Source organism: Equus caballus, chromosome 7, assembly GCF_041296265.1.
Source record: "Equus caballus isolate H_3958 breed thoroughbred chromosome 7, TB-T2T, whole genome shotgun sequence".
Taxonomy (NCBI): Eukaryota; Metazoa; Chordata; class Mammalia; order Perissodactyla; family Equidae; genus Equus; species Equus caballus.
This window is the reverse complement of record NC_091690.1, coordinates 55,517,768-55,535,529: the sequence shown is the minus strand read 5'-3', so window position 1 is coordinate 55,535,529 and position 17,762 is coordinate 55,517,768. Positions and strand designations below refer to the sequence as shown.

The following is a 17,762-nucleotide window of genomic DNA, read 5'->3' as shown; positions in this document are numbered from 1 at the left end:
CTCTCTGAGCCTCTGTTTCCTCATCTGACAAATGGGACTAAATGATAACTAGTCCACAGGTTTTTTTATTCTGTTGAATGAGAGCATCTAATTCCTACCTAATGGTATTTAGTAAATGACATCAGGTCTTCAATACATGATTCTGTGCTTTGAATTAGCATATATGCGAGCAGTCCATAGGGGAATACCAGTATAATGTGGGAGTCACATTGGTTCATTTGCCTTTTATCCAGCATGTGAATGATTTGTGTCACCAAGTAAGAAGATCTGGATGAAGCAAGCTGCAGAGAAATATGGTGTTCACATGATGCCCATTCACCCTATGCTCTTCCTCTTGGCTCCATTTGGTCCCGTGCCCTGTTGTGGAAGTGCATCCAGGCGGTTCTCTCTGGTCTCTGTGCATTTTGCTCCTGTACTTTTGTGCATAACTCAGCAGCCTTCCTTATACACCCCTTCATCACACTAATATGTTTTCATCAGGATTGGTGTTGTTTGCTTCGTGTTCTAGGTACAAAGTCCTCAGAAATTTTGAATGATCTGCCTCAAGCCTTTATGCTCCATAAGCTCTGTTATTTTAGTGATTTTGCAGAACACTTTTTTTCACATATAAATAGTATTATAGCAGACATCTTTGTGTTGATTTCCCTTTCTACTTTGCATCTGACCTTTTGCATTAATCTTCATTTCACAGAACCAAAGCCTTTAGCTTGGATCAGGCTAAGACCTAGAGGTAATGGAAGAGACTTCAGGTAGACGTGTGCCGTGACTGTTTCTTCGTACCGTCTCTCTCCTGGACTATTGCAGTAGATTCCTGACTGCTCTCTGCTTCTATCCTTGATTCCAAATGTCCAATTATTGACATAACATACAGAGTGAATCTTTTAAAATGAAATCAGATGTCTTTGCTTTAAAAATTCTGAAATTATTTTGTGTTGATTTTAGGATTGAGCAAATGAGTAACTATGTTGAGATATTTGGGAGCTAGAGGTCTCACTGTATAAGAAAAAAGATACAAACATGGAATAAGGGGAGGTAAGGAAGAATCCGGTGGTGTTGGATTGGAATTAGAAGTCTCAGTATGAATTCTCTCTCTCTCTCTCTCTCTCACACACACACACACAAATCGAGTTCCTAGCTGTGTCTGCTGAAAGGGCCGAGGAGAAATGACATCCCAGTAGCAATGAGCACATCTAGCATCCAAATCGTGGTGTTAAAACTTTATTACCCACCAAAAGGAACCGAGGGCTCCTTGGCGAAATGGCCAGTTGCAGACCTGGGGCAGGGAAAGTACAGGATAAGCTCAGAACATCTTGTGCCAAGAAGTAAGGAAGTGCTCAAAGCAAGGGGAGCACATGCCAGAAGGACACAGGAGCTAGTTGGACTGAAACAATTTGAGCATCAAAATGGATAACAGTGACAGATTATAAAATACTGAAAAACGAAACACAGCACGAGTCCATATTGATACTAACAAACACGTAAATGACAGGAAGTGGAAGCTCCTCTTTTGAGTAAAATGCTAAAATGTAGAGGGAAGGATAAAGTTGGAAAATCTTCATTTTGTAACCGCAGTTGAAGTATTTGATTCACCACTGGGTGAAAGTTTGTTGGGGAACAGAATACGTACACAGTCTCCGAGGGTCTCCCCGCAGACCACTTATTTCACAGGGAAAAGGCATTTTTATAGCAGAGGCCTGGCAGACAACACCTTAACCAAGTGACCGTTATAGGTGACATGACCCATCATGGGGGAAACTGTTGTCAGGTTCCTCCCAGCATGTCCTGCAGAGGACCCACAACCCTTCCATGGGATTCCTGTGAGGAATGGAGCTTGGAGAAACAATCACGCGAACACAGATTAAGGGGCATCACACAGAACAGAGGGGCTGTGTTCTTCACACATGTTAGAGTCGTGAATGAGAGAAAGGCGCCTTCCAGAATAAGGTGACCAAGGGGACATAACAACTAAATGCAGCAGATGGTGCAGGATTGGATCCTGACTGGAGGGAAAAAAATTACTTTACAAGATAGTTTGGGAAATCCAAATAGAGGTAGCAGTATTGTATCATTTTTTTTTAATTTGGTAATTTCATTGGGTGATATAAAAGAATATCTTGTTCTTAGAAGATATATACTTCTAAGAGTAAAGGGTCATGACCTCTGTAACTTACTCTCAAATGGTTCAGAAAAAAAAAGAATGCGTATGTTATATATACATATATAGAGAGAGGAAAGTGGTTCAGAAAAAAAAGAATGTATGTATTATATATACATAAATAAAGAGAGAGGATGTGTGGCAGAGTGTTAATAACAGTTGAATCTAAATGCCAGAGTGTATTGGATTTCACTGTAATATTCTTTTCTTTTAATGGTGATACTGTATTTTATTCATTTTTACAAATTTTATTTATTTTTTCTTCCAGTTTTATTGGGATGTAATTGACACATAGCATTGTTTAGTTTATATATATCTCAACTATATATATAGAAATGATTATCACAATAAGTTTAGTTAATATCCATCACCTTACATAGTTACAGTTTTTTTCTTGTGATGAGAACTGTTAAGATCCACTCTCTCAGTAGCTTCCAAATATATAATACAGTTTTGTTAACTGTAGTCACTGTGTTATATATGCATTACATCCCCCAGACTTATTTATCTTCCAACTGGAAGTTTGTACCTCTTGACCACCTTGACCAATTTCCCCCTCTTCTGACAACGACCAATTTGTTCTCTGTATCCATGGGTTTAGTTTAGTTTTTTTTTCGTTTCTTTTTTTTCCCTTTTTCTTCTCCCCAAAGCCCCCCAATACACAGTTGTATATTCTAGTTGTGAGTGCTTCTGGTTGTGCTATGTGGGACACCACCTCAGTGTGGCCTGATGAGTGGTGCCATGTCCGCACCCAGGATCCAAACTGGCGAAACCCTGGGCCGCTGAAGCAGAGTGAGGGAACTTAACCACTCAGCCACGGGGCCGGCCCCATGAGTTCAGTTTTATTAGATAAAACATGTAAGTGAGATCACCCAGTATATGTCTTTCTCTGTCTGCCTTATCTAACTTAGCATAATGCCCTCAGGGTCCACACGTGTTGTTGAAATGGCAAGATTTCCTTCTTTTTTATGCTGAATATCATTATAGTATTAATGGAACTTTACTGTAGGTCTGAAAAAAATTCAAAATTAAATGTTTAATTAAAAAGAAAGAGATGAGGTAAATACAGCAAAATGTCAATATCTCTGTAAGCTCCTAGGTGTCTGTTATATCAGTTCCTGTATTTTGAGTTAGTTAATCTCAGATGACAAAAATTTAGAAAATGAAATGATATTTAAATATATTGAGTAGTTTTTTACATCTTTACTAGAACATTGAGTTCTTTTTATGCCTTTTTTTCCCTGGTACCCAGGTCATGGAAATTTTATTGACTGGAGAACTGTCAGGTTTTCCCATTGAATTTATACAAGTTCTTCTTCAATGTGGTTTAGACTTCCTGGATGTGCTAAGGGACTGGACTCTCCACCACAGGAAAGGAACCCCTCAAAGCACGACTGACTTCTCTAGTCTGTTCTTCTGCGTGTAATCTGGCTTCATGGTTCCTTGAGGCTGTGGTCTCAGTCCAGCTTCCTTTTCGCTTCTGCTCTTGTGTTTGGCAGTCTCTAAAATGTGATAGTGTTTATGCCATTGTTCTTGGCAGAATTAAAGGAGCCTTGTAGGTTCTTTCCAAGGCTCGCCAGCTTGGTTGTATGTTTCCTTTGGCTGTGTTGCCCTGTGGTCACACATCCTGGACCATGTGGTCGGCAGGTCCATTATTCCTCTCCATTAGCAAGAGCACTGTGTACCGATGGGGCCTTTGTCTAGTCTGTTAGACCCTGAAAGGAAAGCCATTAATTCTGAAATGGCAGGCAGTTGTTTGTTGCTCTGTGCAATAGGGGATGGGTAGTCAAGTATCTGGGGACTTACTGGAACTCGTTTAGCGGATGGCATTTGATTATGCCCATTTGAGCAAAGGAGCAGATGCTAGCCCTGGTTGAGTTCTCTGTAAAAGCCAGGCTTAGCTGTGGGAAAAAGAGAGATGGTGATTCAACTTGGTTTAAAGGAAAGGAAAACTATCAATTCAGCGTATTTTTTTTTCAGTTTGGACTACAGGGAATACTTCTGTTTTCACACTGGTTTAAAACACATGTGTGCCTTGGGGTCGTTTCCTGCAAAGGGAAAGTGAAGGCAGTAACGGACAATTTGGGACTTCCCAGAATATATTTATTTGCTTGTGTTTGAAGCTAGAGATGAGTTTGGGTTGAAGTCTGTCGGAGAGGTAAATGGGGAGGGATTTGTCTCTTTTTTTAGAAAGAGAAGTTACTCTGAGATTCTTGGAATTTTACTGTATTTTATGGTGTTTGGCAGCTATGAGTGTGTGGCAAGAAAGGATCCTTTAGGCAGATTCATTTGATGACAGTATGTTGGGGTCATTTAGACCTGTTTCATCCCTATGAGTGCTTGTTATTGTTCTGTTTATTTTTAAGAGCTGACTGCTTCCTATCTCCTCTTTATACCACACATTCAGGGTCCTTGTGATGCAATTATTCTCATTGAACTTGAGGGTTTATAAGAGAGGAGTTTTCAGTTTTTTTGGCAACCTTAAAATAATAGCCAGAACTTTCAAGTTCATTACTTTATAGGTTATGTTATGATCTACCTGGATCCCCTATGTGTGTTTACATATGTGTGAAATATGTGTGTGTATATTTTACATTAAAGTGAATTAGAACTCATTTTTTTTTTTTTGCAAAATGAAAACATTTTGCAAACTTTTAAAATGCATATAGATACTAATGATAATTGATATGATCATTATTACATTCTGTTTTCCCTCTGTGCTTTTCAGAAAGGCAACCCCAGGAATTATTCTTCCCCTCAAAGAAACTCTCCTGGCTCTTTCCTTCTCATTCCACCATCTCTGACCCGAATTTCATCAAATAACGTGTACTTTTTGCCTCCTCTTTCTTGTGTTTGGGAGTTAAAGATGGAGACCCGGATGGATGTCCCAGCTCTACCCCCGACTAGCCACAGGGTCTTAGAGCCTCACTTTGCCCATCTCTAAAGAGGGGGTAAAAGTACACAACGAGGTCCTTCCCTTTGCTCGCTTTCTGCTGCCCCCTCAGTCGCTTCAATATGTTGGTTACTTCAGCTTAGAATCTCTTCCTTTTGAAAGTTCCTCTCAAGTCCTCCCAGCCAGTTAACTGGATCTTTCTATTCATGTTTTCTTTTGTTAAGGAAACTTCCTCAGGAGGCCTGATTCCTTTGCCACCCCCAGTTGTGTGTGGCATTTAAATACAGAAGCAAGGTGGTAAACTTATTCCCACATGGCACCCTCAAGGGAGGATGGAAGTGTTTACCTGAAGGGGGCCTGAGGCTTGCTCAGAACTCACAGCCCTTTGGTTGCGAGCCCGCCTAACCAGCTGGGTGTTAGTAATGCATAAGAAAGAAAAGAAAGCTTATTAAGAGAGAGAGGAACACTAGCAAAACTGGGCTAAAGCCCCTTCTGGTGAAGTCGGACCAGGAAGAGAGAGCCAGTCCACAAGCGGTGGTGGATGCCATTGAGAAACCGCTGGACTGGCTTGCCCTCCCTCGTCCCAGTCCTGTCTCCTCTCAGTGTGTGTGTTGCCCTCTGGTTCTCCACCAGCTGCTTCTGCGGTACAAGTGCAGGTCTAAGCTGCACCAAAGGCCACCTGGGCTGCCACTCAGGGGGAAGGTGTGATCCCTGCCCTGGGCTCCAGGCCGAAGCCAGGAGGGTGGGTGAGGGGGATGTCTGTGGTGTGGGTTGCTTACTCAGCAGATGTTGTGGCTCCTTCCACAGGGCCCAGTGAGCAGGCGTTTCCTCTCTTGATCTTTCGTTATATTTGGCCAGACACAAACATAAAGCCTGCAGCTCTCTCTGCACTCTCAGCCAGTCCAAAGTAGTGTTATTGTCACCAGCTATCTGCCCTGAGTTGCTTAAAGAGCTGCTTCACAAGTGCCGTCAGCGTTCCGTAGTTCCTCAAAGTTGTTTTTCAGGAGGATGAACAGCTACCCATTGGCTTGAACCAACTCAGACCAGTCCTAACCTCACTTCAGGAATGATGCATGCTCAGAAGAATGGAAAAGTGTAAAAAAGCAACCTTTACTTCATGATAATACTAAAATCACTGCCCCTGGAAGAGCTTAAGCCTTAGTAACATAACATGCCATGTACGTGGAGGCTTGTATTTGAACCACACATGTGCCAGCCTATGCCCACCTCTACAGGGAATGACAAAACTTCCCTCTTACATATTCATTCTCTGCCCCAAATAAAAGCCCCCTGCTGGGGCCAGCTTGGTGGTGTAGTGGTTGAGTTCCTACACTCCACTTCAGCGGCCTGAGCTTCACGGGCTTGGATCCCAGGGGCAGACCTACACCCCACTCGTCAAGCCCTGCCGTGGCAGCATGCCACGTACAAGGTGGAGGAGGACTGGCACAGATGTTAGTTCAGGGCCAATCTTCCTTGCAAAAAAGAAAAAAAGGGCACCTGCTCTCCCTGTTTGGGGAACCATAGCTTTGTGAAATTATTCCCTGTGGTCTCCATTTTGTTTGCTGCATGCTGTGAATAACATTAAGCTTTGTGTGACAACTATTTCTATTGTAGGGTTTTTTAAAAAATTTTTTTAATTTAATTTTTTTTTTGTGAGGAAGATTGACCCTGAGCTAACATCTGTGCCAATCATGTTCCATTTTTTATGTGGGATGCTGCCACATCATGGCTTGATGAGCAGTGCAAGGTCCATGCCTGGGATCCAAACGTGTGAGCTCTGGGCCAGCCCCTTGTAGGTTTTGATTTTAACTCTCTAAGGAGGAGACTCACTTTGATCCAGTTATGTTATTTAGTATTCCTGGTGTAAACCTGAAACTCGTTTCTTGCTTTCTATATAGTTGTGAAAGGCAGTACATATCTCACTAAAGCTACTCTCTAGAAATCAGCGAGCACTCATACAGCCAACACGCAGCAGTGTGGAGTGGGAAGAACATGGGACTCTGGCTGGAGGATCGCTGTGGGTCAGGGGGCTCTGCTTTCTCAGCTATCAACTGGGATAGTGATATCTTACAGGGGTACTTGAACATTAATTGAGGCAGCATTTATGATAGTACTTTGAAACATTTAAAGCACCAGACAGGTGTTATTTATTTGATACAGAGTGCTGTGTGAAGTCGAGAGAGACAAAGTGTATGTTTGTGTGTGTGTGTGTGTGTGTGTTTTCATCCTGCCAGCCAAGAGTTGAGATATTCCTAGAGGAGATAAGATATACATATATGTGTGTACAGCATGGTTGAAGGTGTCTCTGATGGCTTTAAAGAGTGGTGGGAGCTCAGCGGGAAGGAAACTTCATGGAGAGGGTGACATTTGAGCTGGGCTTAAAGGGTGGGCCATGGAGGTGGACAGGGAGGGGCATTAACTTAAACAAGTATTGGACAGAGGTCCCCCGGGCTGAGGGAATAGTGTAAGGAAAGGCAGCCATTTAGGAACAAATCAAGCCTATGCAAACTATAGCAATAATTGGATTGGATTGGAGCATTGTTACCAAACCAACATGGGTTCACTTTTTGGTGAGTTGAAATTAAAGCCTTCACCAGAAGTAGTTGTCACACAAAGTAAATTTTATTTGCAGCAAATAAGGAGACCACAGGGAATCATTTCCAAAGCTGTGGCTCCTCAAGCAAGGGAAAGCAAGTGTCTTTTATTTCAGAGGGGGAATGAATGTTCAAAAGGGAAGTTTCATCATTACGTGTAGAGGTGGGTATAAGCTCATACAGGTGTGGTTTGAAAGCTTGCTCTCACATACATCGCATGTTATGCTAATAAGCCGTAGGCTCCTCCTGGGGCAGAGATATTAGCATTAAAATGAAGCAAAGGTAACTTTTGGGGCACTACTCAGCCCGTCTGTGCAGGCGTCACTCTTGGAGTTGGGTTTGAAGCACTTCATGGTTGCTTGTCTTCCTGGAAAAGACCTGAAAGACAACTTTGAGGAACCATTAAGTGCTGTTGAAACTTCCGTTAAGTAACTCAGGCCTGAGCTAGTGACAGCATCAGTTTGGATTTGTACTCCAGGCAATGGGGAACCAGTGAAAACGTTGAGCCAAGGGAGTGACAAGATCAGAACTGAGTTTTAGGATGAATAATCTGGCAACACTTTAAAAAAATGGAATAGGGAAAGACTAGAAGCTCTCCTTACTGAAAGACTACTAGGAAAACACTGTCTGTTTCCCTCCCAATATTATTTCAAAGAGTGGATGAGATAAAAGATGTGGAGTTACATTTGGAGAGATGAGTCGGGATGGTCCAGGTCCCAAGCATCCTAGCCCCATGGCAGCAGCTGAACACCCTGACATGGTGCCTGTAAGCCAGGCCGAGCTGTCACACCTGGGGGGAAGTTCTAGGGCTACGCAGCCCAGCTTGCTCTGGTCCTCCTGCACCCTCCTGCTTTGCCCCTCCCTTTACTCCTGCGCTTCATTCCCAATTTGGCTCTTGCCCTGCCTGGCTCTTGACTTCCTCTGTTTCTCATTTCTAGCCTGGGAATACCCAATACCCAGGACTTGATCTATTACTTTTCGTGGACTTGTCCTTGACCCTTCCTAGGAAGCTCTGGCTGGCTTGGTCACTTGGAGGAACCATCTGTTCAAACCACCCCCAGTGTGACAGAGCCCTGGCTCCTAGGACCTCCTCTAGCATGGCCTTGCTGGAGTGACTGGCCCAGAGAGGAGTGTTTTAAAAGACTAAGAGATACATGTAGATTCAAATTTTGGTGCTAGCGTTTACTAGCTTGGGTGACCGATTACTGAACTATGTTGAGCTTTGGTTTCGTCCAGCGTAAAATAAAGATAAGATTTCTCTCTCTCTGTCTCTCTGTCTCTCTCTCTCTCTCTATCGCACGCACACACACACATACACACAAACACAATTTGGTTGTGAAGTTTAAATGAGGTAATGATTTAAGGGCTGCCTGGTATGCCATGAATATTGGTTGTCTGCTCTCTTGTCTTCTGACCTTGCATTCCAGATGAAGAACATTTACTTATGAGCTCAGCAAGTCCTCAATCTCTGTCTCCAGACTTAGTTATATTTCCTTTCTTCCTCTTTTGCAAAAGCTGTGGTACCATAAGTTTAGTTATTTATGTTCTAACAGTTTCTACCACTGCCTGGGGGAGGCCCCTGAGGTCTCAACACAGACCTTGAAGCACCTTTTCCTATGGAAAGAATGTTACTACGTGTTGGCAACATGCGCTATGAGAGCTGTACCTAAGGAACTTACGACCAGACAGGTTTTCATAAAATCCTAATGGCATTGTCTGTTTTCTTGAGAAAGTATTTGGACAGATGCTGCAACTTGCCAGAAGCCATCCATTTATAACCTGGGGCCTTCCTGTCCCTCTTGTAGTATCTGCTCTTACACCCAGTAAGCCTTGGTGTGTGGGACCTCTTAGGAAGCATTTGAGAAAGCATGCTCATGCGAGAGCAGTGTGAGGCTAGCCGTGTGGTCCTGTGCTGTCCTGACTACTCTATTTTTTAAAAATAAAATGGAAGGACTCAAGTTTAATGGGATAAGAGAGCTGGAAGGGACCTTGAAATATTTTCCTCATCCCCAACACATATTTAAGCCATTCCTGGTTGGCAAGAACTTACCCTGTTATAGGACACTTTCTGATGGTATTTGGGTTTTCACGGTGATCTCCTCTGAGAACTCTTGCTGAGAAGTCGTTTCCTGATGTCTGTGGGCATAAAGGCACCTGATGAAGAAGAGGGGGGACTCAGGGCCTTGCTCCTTGCACCCTCTCCACCACAAGAATCTACTCTCTGGACAGAATTCCTGTCACTGCCCTCTCCTCCCACAAGGATAAAGGAGGCCACCCCCTCCCCAGAGGCAGGTGACCCTTTGAGGCTTTTTATGTCCCAGAGACTAGGGAAGTCCAGCTCGGTGTCTTCCCATTGTCTTGTTCTCTCCATAGGGTGGTCAGGGAGAATGGTGGCCAGGCCCCCAATCTTTAAAGCTTTAACAGAATCTTCTAGTTACTTCATATAGAAGAATGTAACACTTACTGAGCAACTGCTAGAAACCAGGCACTATGCTAAGTATGTAGACATTAATGTCATTCCCTTTTTGAAGATTCCTGTCTTTGGAAGGCTATGTGACCTGAGGCCACAGCTATGAGTGACAGAGTTAGATTTAAATACAACTAATGTCAGAGCCCAAGAACTTAGCACTGTCTCACGCTGCATGGATGTGGGAGAGAGTGTGCCTGCTGTGGGCGACAGCAGCTGGTCGTGGAGCCTGTGACAAACACACGCTCCTGTAGGTGCTTGATGGGATGGGGGAGTGGGGCTGGGCTAGGGGCCGCCAGGAGAAGCTCAGCGCCAGGCCCTCTGCTGGCTGGCAAGGAGGGGGTACACGGCTTCTGCCCTGCACCCCAAAAGGTCTGTTGGCCTCTTTAGGAGTCCAAGGCACTCGAGAGCTTGAAGAGTCTTCCACGTAGTAAGTAATGTAGTCCTCAGTTTGCAGAGGAGAAAACCGAGTCCCAGAGCTCCTTCCCAGGAGAGCAAGTTAGCGAGTTAACAGCAGAGCCTCATTGGGACCCAGCTTTCCCGGTTCCCGGTTCCCCGTCCGGCGACCATCTCCTTGTCTGGAGGTCTGCAGTCTCAAGCATGTGCCTTCCGAATGTGAACCACTTGAGAACAGGCTGCAGCTTCAGCCTGTGCCTTCTTTTCTTAGAGGAGAAGGAAGACTGCTGATTGGCCATCCAGTGATGGATTACCAAAGGTTCCATCAGCCTTCTCTTTCTCAGGCTGAAAGTTCTCTGTTTTTTGCCTAAAAGGACTCCTTTTCTAGTCCAGTTTTCTTCGTTGACTCTCCTCCTCCCTTCTCCCCTCCCCACCCTATCCCCCTCCCCTCTCTCAACTCTCACCCCAAACTGAACCAGCTCGCTGCATGTCTTCTTTGTACATTTTTGCCTCTGGTTCTTTTCTTGCTCACTTTTTCTTTTTATGGTGGGTTCACTTCTTTCAAGGGTTTTTCCTCAACTGAGCCCAGGCTGCTGTCGTGACCAGTGTTGGCCAGAAGGCTCGCCAGTACTCAGCTTTAGTACAGTCGTGGGTGTTTGGTTTCACTTCTGTCCTCACCCTGTCGTGGTGCTCCAGGACTTAGCTAACGCTGGAAACCTCAGGCAGGGAGGGGGAGGTGGGTGGGGTGGGAAGGGTCCAGACACCTGTGCTTTCATTTATCTGGAACAATCTGTTTTTGTTTCTCAGGTACACAAATAAGCTGTTTCTCCCCAAGTTCTTTCTCCTGGCGTCAGGCTGCCTTCGTGGATTCTTACTGTTGGGCTGCTGTTCAGCAGAAGGAGTCCTTGCAGGGCGATTCTGGAAACCTGCCATTGTGGCTGCATAAGGTAACTGGGGACATTTTGAAATCTCACCTGTTTGCTCTATAGGTGTGGGAACTGAGGCCCAGAGAGACTGTGCCAGTCCACGGCCACACAGATATGGATGGTCACTCAGCTCGTACCACCACAGCACTTTCAAGTCAAAAGGAGCCTCAGAGATTACTTGATCTAGCACCTTAATTTAGCAGATGGGGAAACTGAGGCACTCTTTGGATTATACCTCCTTAATGGCAGGCACCTCATGTGTCTTAGTCACCTTTCTATTCTTCATGCCCAGCAGAGTGTCTGGCCCATGGCAGGTCCTCAGTACATTTCTAGTGCCTCAGTGAGCGCTGTTTGATAGTAGTAGAGGTAGGACTGAAACACTGCTTTGGCCAGGGTCTTGTCCACCACACACACAGCGTCTCTTGGAAAAAGTAAGGACCAACACAGAGTTCAGCTGCTTCTAGCCAGTGTGTTACTGGAGCAGCGAGAAGCACAGTGATGACTCCTTCTGGGTGTGTTGGCTGCAGCACAACTTCTGGAATAGATTCCTTTACTTTCTGATGGATCCAGATACTGCAAGGAACGGGAAACACTGCACTGAAGACACCAGTGTCCCACACAGAGGAGGTGCAGGTCAAGAGCCCCAGGATCGGGGTGTGGTGGAGGTGGGGGGTGTACAGAGGCTGGGCAGTGAAGAACGTGGGCCAGAGTTGGCACTTTTGTGCAGGAGAACGTTCTGTGCGTAGTGAAGTGTCTCCATTAGGTCTTCTCTGTGCTTATGAAAGTAGAACTTTGTTTCAGCCTGTCCTTATTTTCAACCACTGGTTCTTTTGTCCATCATGAAAACAAATAGAACATTTGTGTATCTTCTGGTATTCTCATCTACTTAGGAAAACATGGTATTTTAGCTTCTGAAAAACCAAAGGCTGAAGTTTGTGTGACTCTCTCCTGCTTTGACCTGCTGCCGAAAACACAGTCAGCATCTTTCTTTTTGGAAAGAACAGTTTAAATCCTTTGCTCTGACTCAGGCCTGTTCCTTTCATGGTTATTTATTCTGTGCCACTCAGCACAGTGCTGCCCTACAGTGGCTCCTTTCTTCTTCTGGGTTCTCTCTTCTCTTTGACTTTCAGCCTTCGCGTTAGTTGGGTCCTCAGCAACTTTGCATGACTTAGTAGCCAGGGCAACAAATGACAAGGATCTTTAGTATGAATGGGCACAGTTCCAGAAATTGAACAGCCTAGTTTGCAAGTCTGAATCCATACTGTGGTAGTTTCACTCCCTTTGTTACAATGCTCTTAGGAGAATGGAAGGTTATAATCAGTTGCTGGGCTCGGCATTGATGGAGCTACAGAAGAAGAATGTGTAATCTAGGATTGTCTAATGGAAGAGTTGGCAAGGATGTTAGAGATTGCAGAACTTTAGAGCAGGAAGAAACTCGAAGATTCTGATCCAGACGCATTTTACATTTAAAGATAGGGGCAACTTTAGGGGTTAAGCCCAGGAGTCACAGGACTAGTGCTGGCTGTAAGACTAGAATCAGGTCTCTGGGCTCCCAGCCCATGGCCCCTGTAGGGTAGGAGAGGAAATCTTATAGAACAGCGTGGGTGGCCAGGCCTTAGGTTTCCAGTAGTGAGAGAGTAAGGCGCCCTCTTTCTGGTGGTGGTAGTCTAGTTTGTTTGGATGGAAGTTTGGCCGAGGGTCTAAGCAGAGTTCTTGCCAGATTCACAGGGCTAGAGACAAAAATTGAAGTTGGGACCTGCCAAGTTGGAAGGACCCTGGTCAACACCCCCAGCTTGAAAGGCCATTGCTGAAGAGTAAGGGGTGATCCAGAATTAAACCAGCCCTCACAGGGACTAGAGTCCTGGTTTGAATCATTTCAATACTGTTTGAATGAAGGAGATATGGAATTGTCAGAATCTCTAGCCTATCTGCCAGCCAGAAGCAAAAGTAAATCCTCTGGAGGAAGGTAACTTCCTCCAGAGTCTCAGATTCTGTTTTTTGTTTTGTTTTGCTGAAGAAGATTGACCCTGAGCTAACATCTGTTGTCAATCTTCCTCTTTTTGCTTAGGAAGATTCACCCTGAGCTAACATCTGTGCCAGTCTTCCTCTGTTTTGTATGTGGGCCACAGCAGCATGGCCACTAACAAGCAGTGTAGGTCTGCACCCAGGAACTGAACCTGGGCCGCTAAAGTGGAGCATGCTGAACTCAACCACTAAGCCACAGGGCCAGGCCCCCAGAATCTCAAATTCTTGCTTCAGTTTTTCACATGTAATGTTCAGCACTCAATCAAAAATAACAGGCATACAAGAAAATCAAGGGAAAAATCAGAACTAGAAACAGACCCGGGGACCCTAACTTCCCACAGGTCTCATATTTCTTGGCTGTTTCACACACTCTCCTTTGAAGAGCCTTCCCCTGACACATACCCTCCCCCCACCCCACCAGGCTGGCTAACTCCTAAGGTATTATTCTGGTCTCAGCTTAAATGTCATTTCCACCTAGAAGCTTCCCCTTCATTTCTAGATTGAGAGTTGTTGCCAGGTCACATTGCTTCAAGGGCCAGGTGGGTCAACATGAAGCCTCCAGGAATAAGCCCATAGGGCCCCTGTGTGGACGGCAGAGCACACACTCTGCCTAAAGACAGTCAGATTGTAAAAAGGGGAATGCTACCCAAGTAGGACATCAGCTGCACCCCACCCTGGTCTGTGTTGCTTGGTTGTACATTCCCAGAGCAGCTTGTGCTTTTCCTGGAGTCACCCTGGGATATGGTAATTACTTGCGTTAATTCTACTTAATTGATTCTTCCTTTCTAAGATTGTAAGTAAGTTCCATGCTGGCAGAGACCATGCCCATGTCTCGTTCATCAGCGTACCCCTGGGACAACACATAGTCCATAGTGGGTGCTCATAGGTGGGAGGGAAGGGCAGAATGTGGCTGGTACATCGTGTTTAGAGCCAGACTCAGCTCTCTAGGAGCGCTCTGAGTGGTGCTCAGTGGATTATAGGCACAGGGTTTAGTGAACACTCCTCAAGTCAGTTGTGATGCCAGATTTAAAACCAGGAGACCCAAATTCCCCCCAGAGGAATTACTCAGTGTCATGTTTAAGTGTGTGGCAGTGTAGAGTTGATGGCATTGGTATAATTAATGCTGCAATTTCTCCCCACCTACTCCTTTCATTTCTCCTTGCCTCTTCTCTGTTTCTTTCCCTCTCCATTTGTTTCTGGTGGTTTCTAGTACCTCTAAGGAAGAGTCTTTGGTGGAAAGGTGGTGCAGTCAAGGGGACCGACAGGTGGTGCTCTAAGACTGTTTGATAACTGGGCTTCTTTTGAGTGTTCTGTTCTCTTTGTTCAAGTTCATAACTGTTTGGCAAGATTTCTTTCTGAAACAGAGAAGCAGAATTTTGATTGCAAAACAAAATAAGAACAGCAAGAACAAGAAAATAAAATTAGCAGAGTAAACAAATCTTTATTTCTCCTAAGTGGATTACAGAAACTTAGCCAGAGGGGGACCTCTGAGGCTCTCAAACCAGATGTTTGCAAACCTTAGCATTACCTACGGGGTGGCTTGTGAAAATACAGGATCCTGAGCCCTATCCAGACCACTAGGTTGAAACCTGTGGAGTTAACGCCAGGAATATGGGAGTTTTGGGGTTTGTTTGTGTGTTTTTTGTGTGTTTGAGGAAGAGTGGCCCTGAGCTAACATCTGTTGCTAATCTTCCTCTTTTTGTTTGAGGAATATTGTCACTGAGCTAACATCTGTGCCAATCTTCCTCTATTTTATGTGGGATGTCGCCACAGCGCGGCTTGAGGAGTGGTGCTGTGCCCGTGCCCTGGATCCAAACCTGCGAACCCCGGGCTGCCAAAACAGCGTGTGGGAACTCAACCACCATGCCATGGGGCCAGCTCCCAGGAATATGGTTTTTATCAGTTTCCCAGGATATCCTGATGCTGCTGGCCCAACTTGGGTTCCATGTGGGCAGCATTCCTCTAGATCAGTTTCCCCACATTCTATGTGCATACAAATCACCTGGGGATCTTGTTGAAATGTAGACTCAGATTGAGTAGGTCTGATGGGGGCCTGCATTCTGCATTTCTAACAAGCTCCTGGGTGATGCTGAAGTTGCTGGTCTGTGGACCACTCCTTGAGAAGCAAGAATCCAGAGCAGGGGTTGACAAACTATGACATACACACTCCAGCCAAATCCAGCCCATTGCCTGTTTCTGCAAATAGTTTTATCGGAATACAACCTTGCCCATTCATTTACACATTACCTGTGTCCGTTTTCACTCTATGACAGAGTTAAATAGTTGCAACAGAGCTCATACGGCTCATAGACATTTTCTGTCTTGCTGTTTGCAGGAAAACGTTTGCTCACCCCTGATCTAGAGTTCTAAAGCCCTTCCAGAGGATCCATTGGAAGGGAACTCCCTGCCTCATGGGACATTCCCTTTTTGTGCAGATCTTTAGGAAAGTTTTTCCTTGCTTCCTTGTAACTTGGTTCTAATTCTGGACAGGAGTCTTTTTCTTCTTCTACGCACAAATGCTTTGCTTACCATCTTCTTTCCTCATATTAGATCCCTCCCAGAATGTCATGAATCATGAAGCCTGCTACCTGAGGTGTGTTCCCTCGAGTGCAGGATAGAATGGGCTACCATCTTTCTTCTCTGGCCTCTGGAAGCTGCTCGTGGAGTGCATTAACCTTGCTTCGTGGCCTTTCACTCTTTGGACTTCCATATTTGGGATTATCTTTAAGTGGGTTACTGTCTGAACAACATGCAGCCAAGAACAAACATCTTTCATGCATCTTTATGTGTGACTTCCCCCACTGGAATTTGTTCTTGGCTTACATGCTTCCTACCTTCTGACCATTCCTTCCCATCTCTTCCAAAATTCTCTTTCTGCCTGTCCTTTAAGTGGTAGGGTCTCGTGTCCCTCCCTGTTCCTCTTGTTTTCTTCTACACATTCTCCTTGGATAATCTCAACCGTGCTCTTGGCTTCAACCATCTATATGTTACATGATCCTGAAATGGAAAGCTGGCTAGATTTTCTTCCTTCATTTTCAGTTACCTACTACATGTCTCTACCAGGTAGATGACTACAGGTATATCATGTTCAAAATTTCTCATCTTCTTACGTCTGCCTCCCACCTCACTCTCCTCTGCTCTGACTCTGTTCCTCCTTGTTTCTTTATTTCAACTAATGGTACCGCAATCCACACCCTTGCGTAAACTGGAAACCTAGAATTAGCCTCAGTTCTTCCCCTTTTCCTTCTGTCACTTCCAAGTCTGTTTCCCTCTCTACGCAGCTTTCCAATCTGGCTTCCCTCTCCCCATCGCTGACTTAGTTCAGTGCTCGTCACTTCCCACCTCTTTGCTCAGCAACCTCCTGCCTTGTCTCTCTCCTCTCCAGTGCGTTCCCTTCTCCACGGCTGCTGTAATCTTTCTTAGGTGAATTTTGATCATGCCCTCCTCTAGGAGCTTCCTATTATGAATAATGTAGAAGCCGAAAGCTTCGTAATTTGGTCCCTGCGTACCCTTTCTGTGAGTTTCCTAGGACTACTAGAACAGATTACCACAAACTCAGTAGCTTGAAACAGCACAAATTTGTTCTCTCATAGTTCTGGAGGCCAGAAGTTAGAAATCAAGGTGTCAGCAGAGTTGGCTCTCTCCTGAGGGCTCAGAGGGAGAATCTGCTGCTTGCCTCTCTTATAGTTTCTGGCAGTTGCTGGCGATCCTTGGTGTTCCTTGGCTCATGGATGCATCACTCCAATCTCTGCCTCCATCTCCACATGGCCTCTCCCCTGTGTGTCTCTGTGTCATCATATGGCCTTCTTACAGGGATACTAGTCACTGGATTAGGGCCCACCCTAAGTTAGTATGACCTCATTTCAACTAATTACATCTGCAGAAACTCTATTTCCCAACAGTGTCATGTTCTGAGGTTCCAGGTGCGCGGGACACCGTTCAACCTAGTACACCCTTCCAGCCTCAGCTCTTCCTCCTTCCTCACCTGTGGTCTTGCTCACTGCCTTTGCTCCCCTGGTTGGGGAAGAACTCACCAGGCAAACAAGGAGAAAGGATTCCAGCAAAGGAAAGAGGATATCTGGAGGTCCACAGAGATGGTGAATTTGGAGCTGAGTCTTACCATAGTGCTTTATTTTATGTTATTTTTTTGCCTCCCTGTGCTTTAAGACATAGCTGAGATGTTACCTCTTTTACAGAGCCTTCCCTGACCTTCCCACGGACATGTCTGTTCCCTCAGTACTTAGAACCTACATATTTTGTGGCCATCACTTTTATGTTTTGATTATTTAATTATTAGCTTGTGTTC

General features: G+C 45.0%; 2 protein-coding genes across 3 annotated transcripts in view; both read left to right on the top strand.

The window, feature by feature from the left end:
* Positions 1 to 17,762, top strand: part of HNRNPM (heterogeneous nuclear ribonucleoprotein M) — a 357,001-nt gene that overhangs the window by 152,831 nt on the left and 186,408 nt on the right. The gene's annotated exons all lie outside the window — the stretch shown is intronic.
* The window catches only part of PANX1 (pannexin 1), a 46,796-nt gene that overhangs the window by 17,998 nt on the left and 11,036 nt on the right, over positions 1 to 17,762 (top strand). For both annotated transcript variants that reach the window (XM_001491287.5, XM_070273195.1), the window contains exon 2: positions 11,313 to 11,452. In XM_001491287.5, coding sequence (XP_001491337.3) covers positions 11,313 to 11,452 — 140 coding nt within the window. The remainder of the gene's footprint in view (positions 1 to 11,312; positions 11,453 to 17,762) is intronic.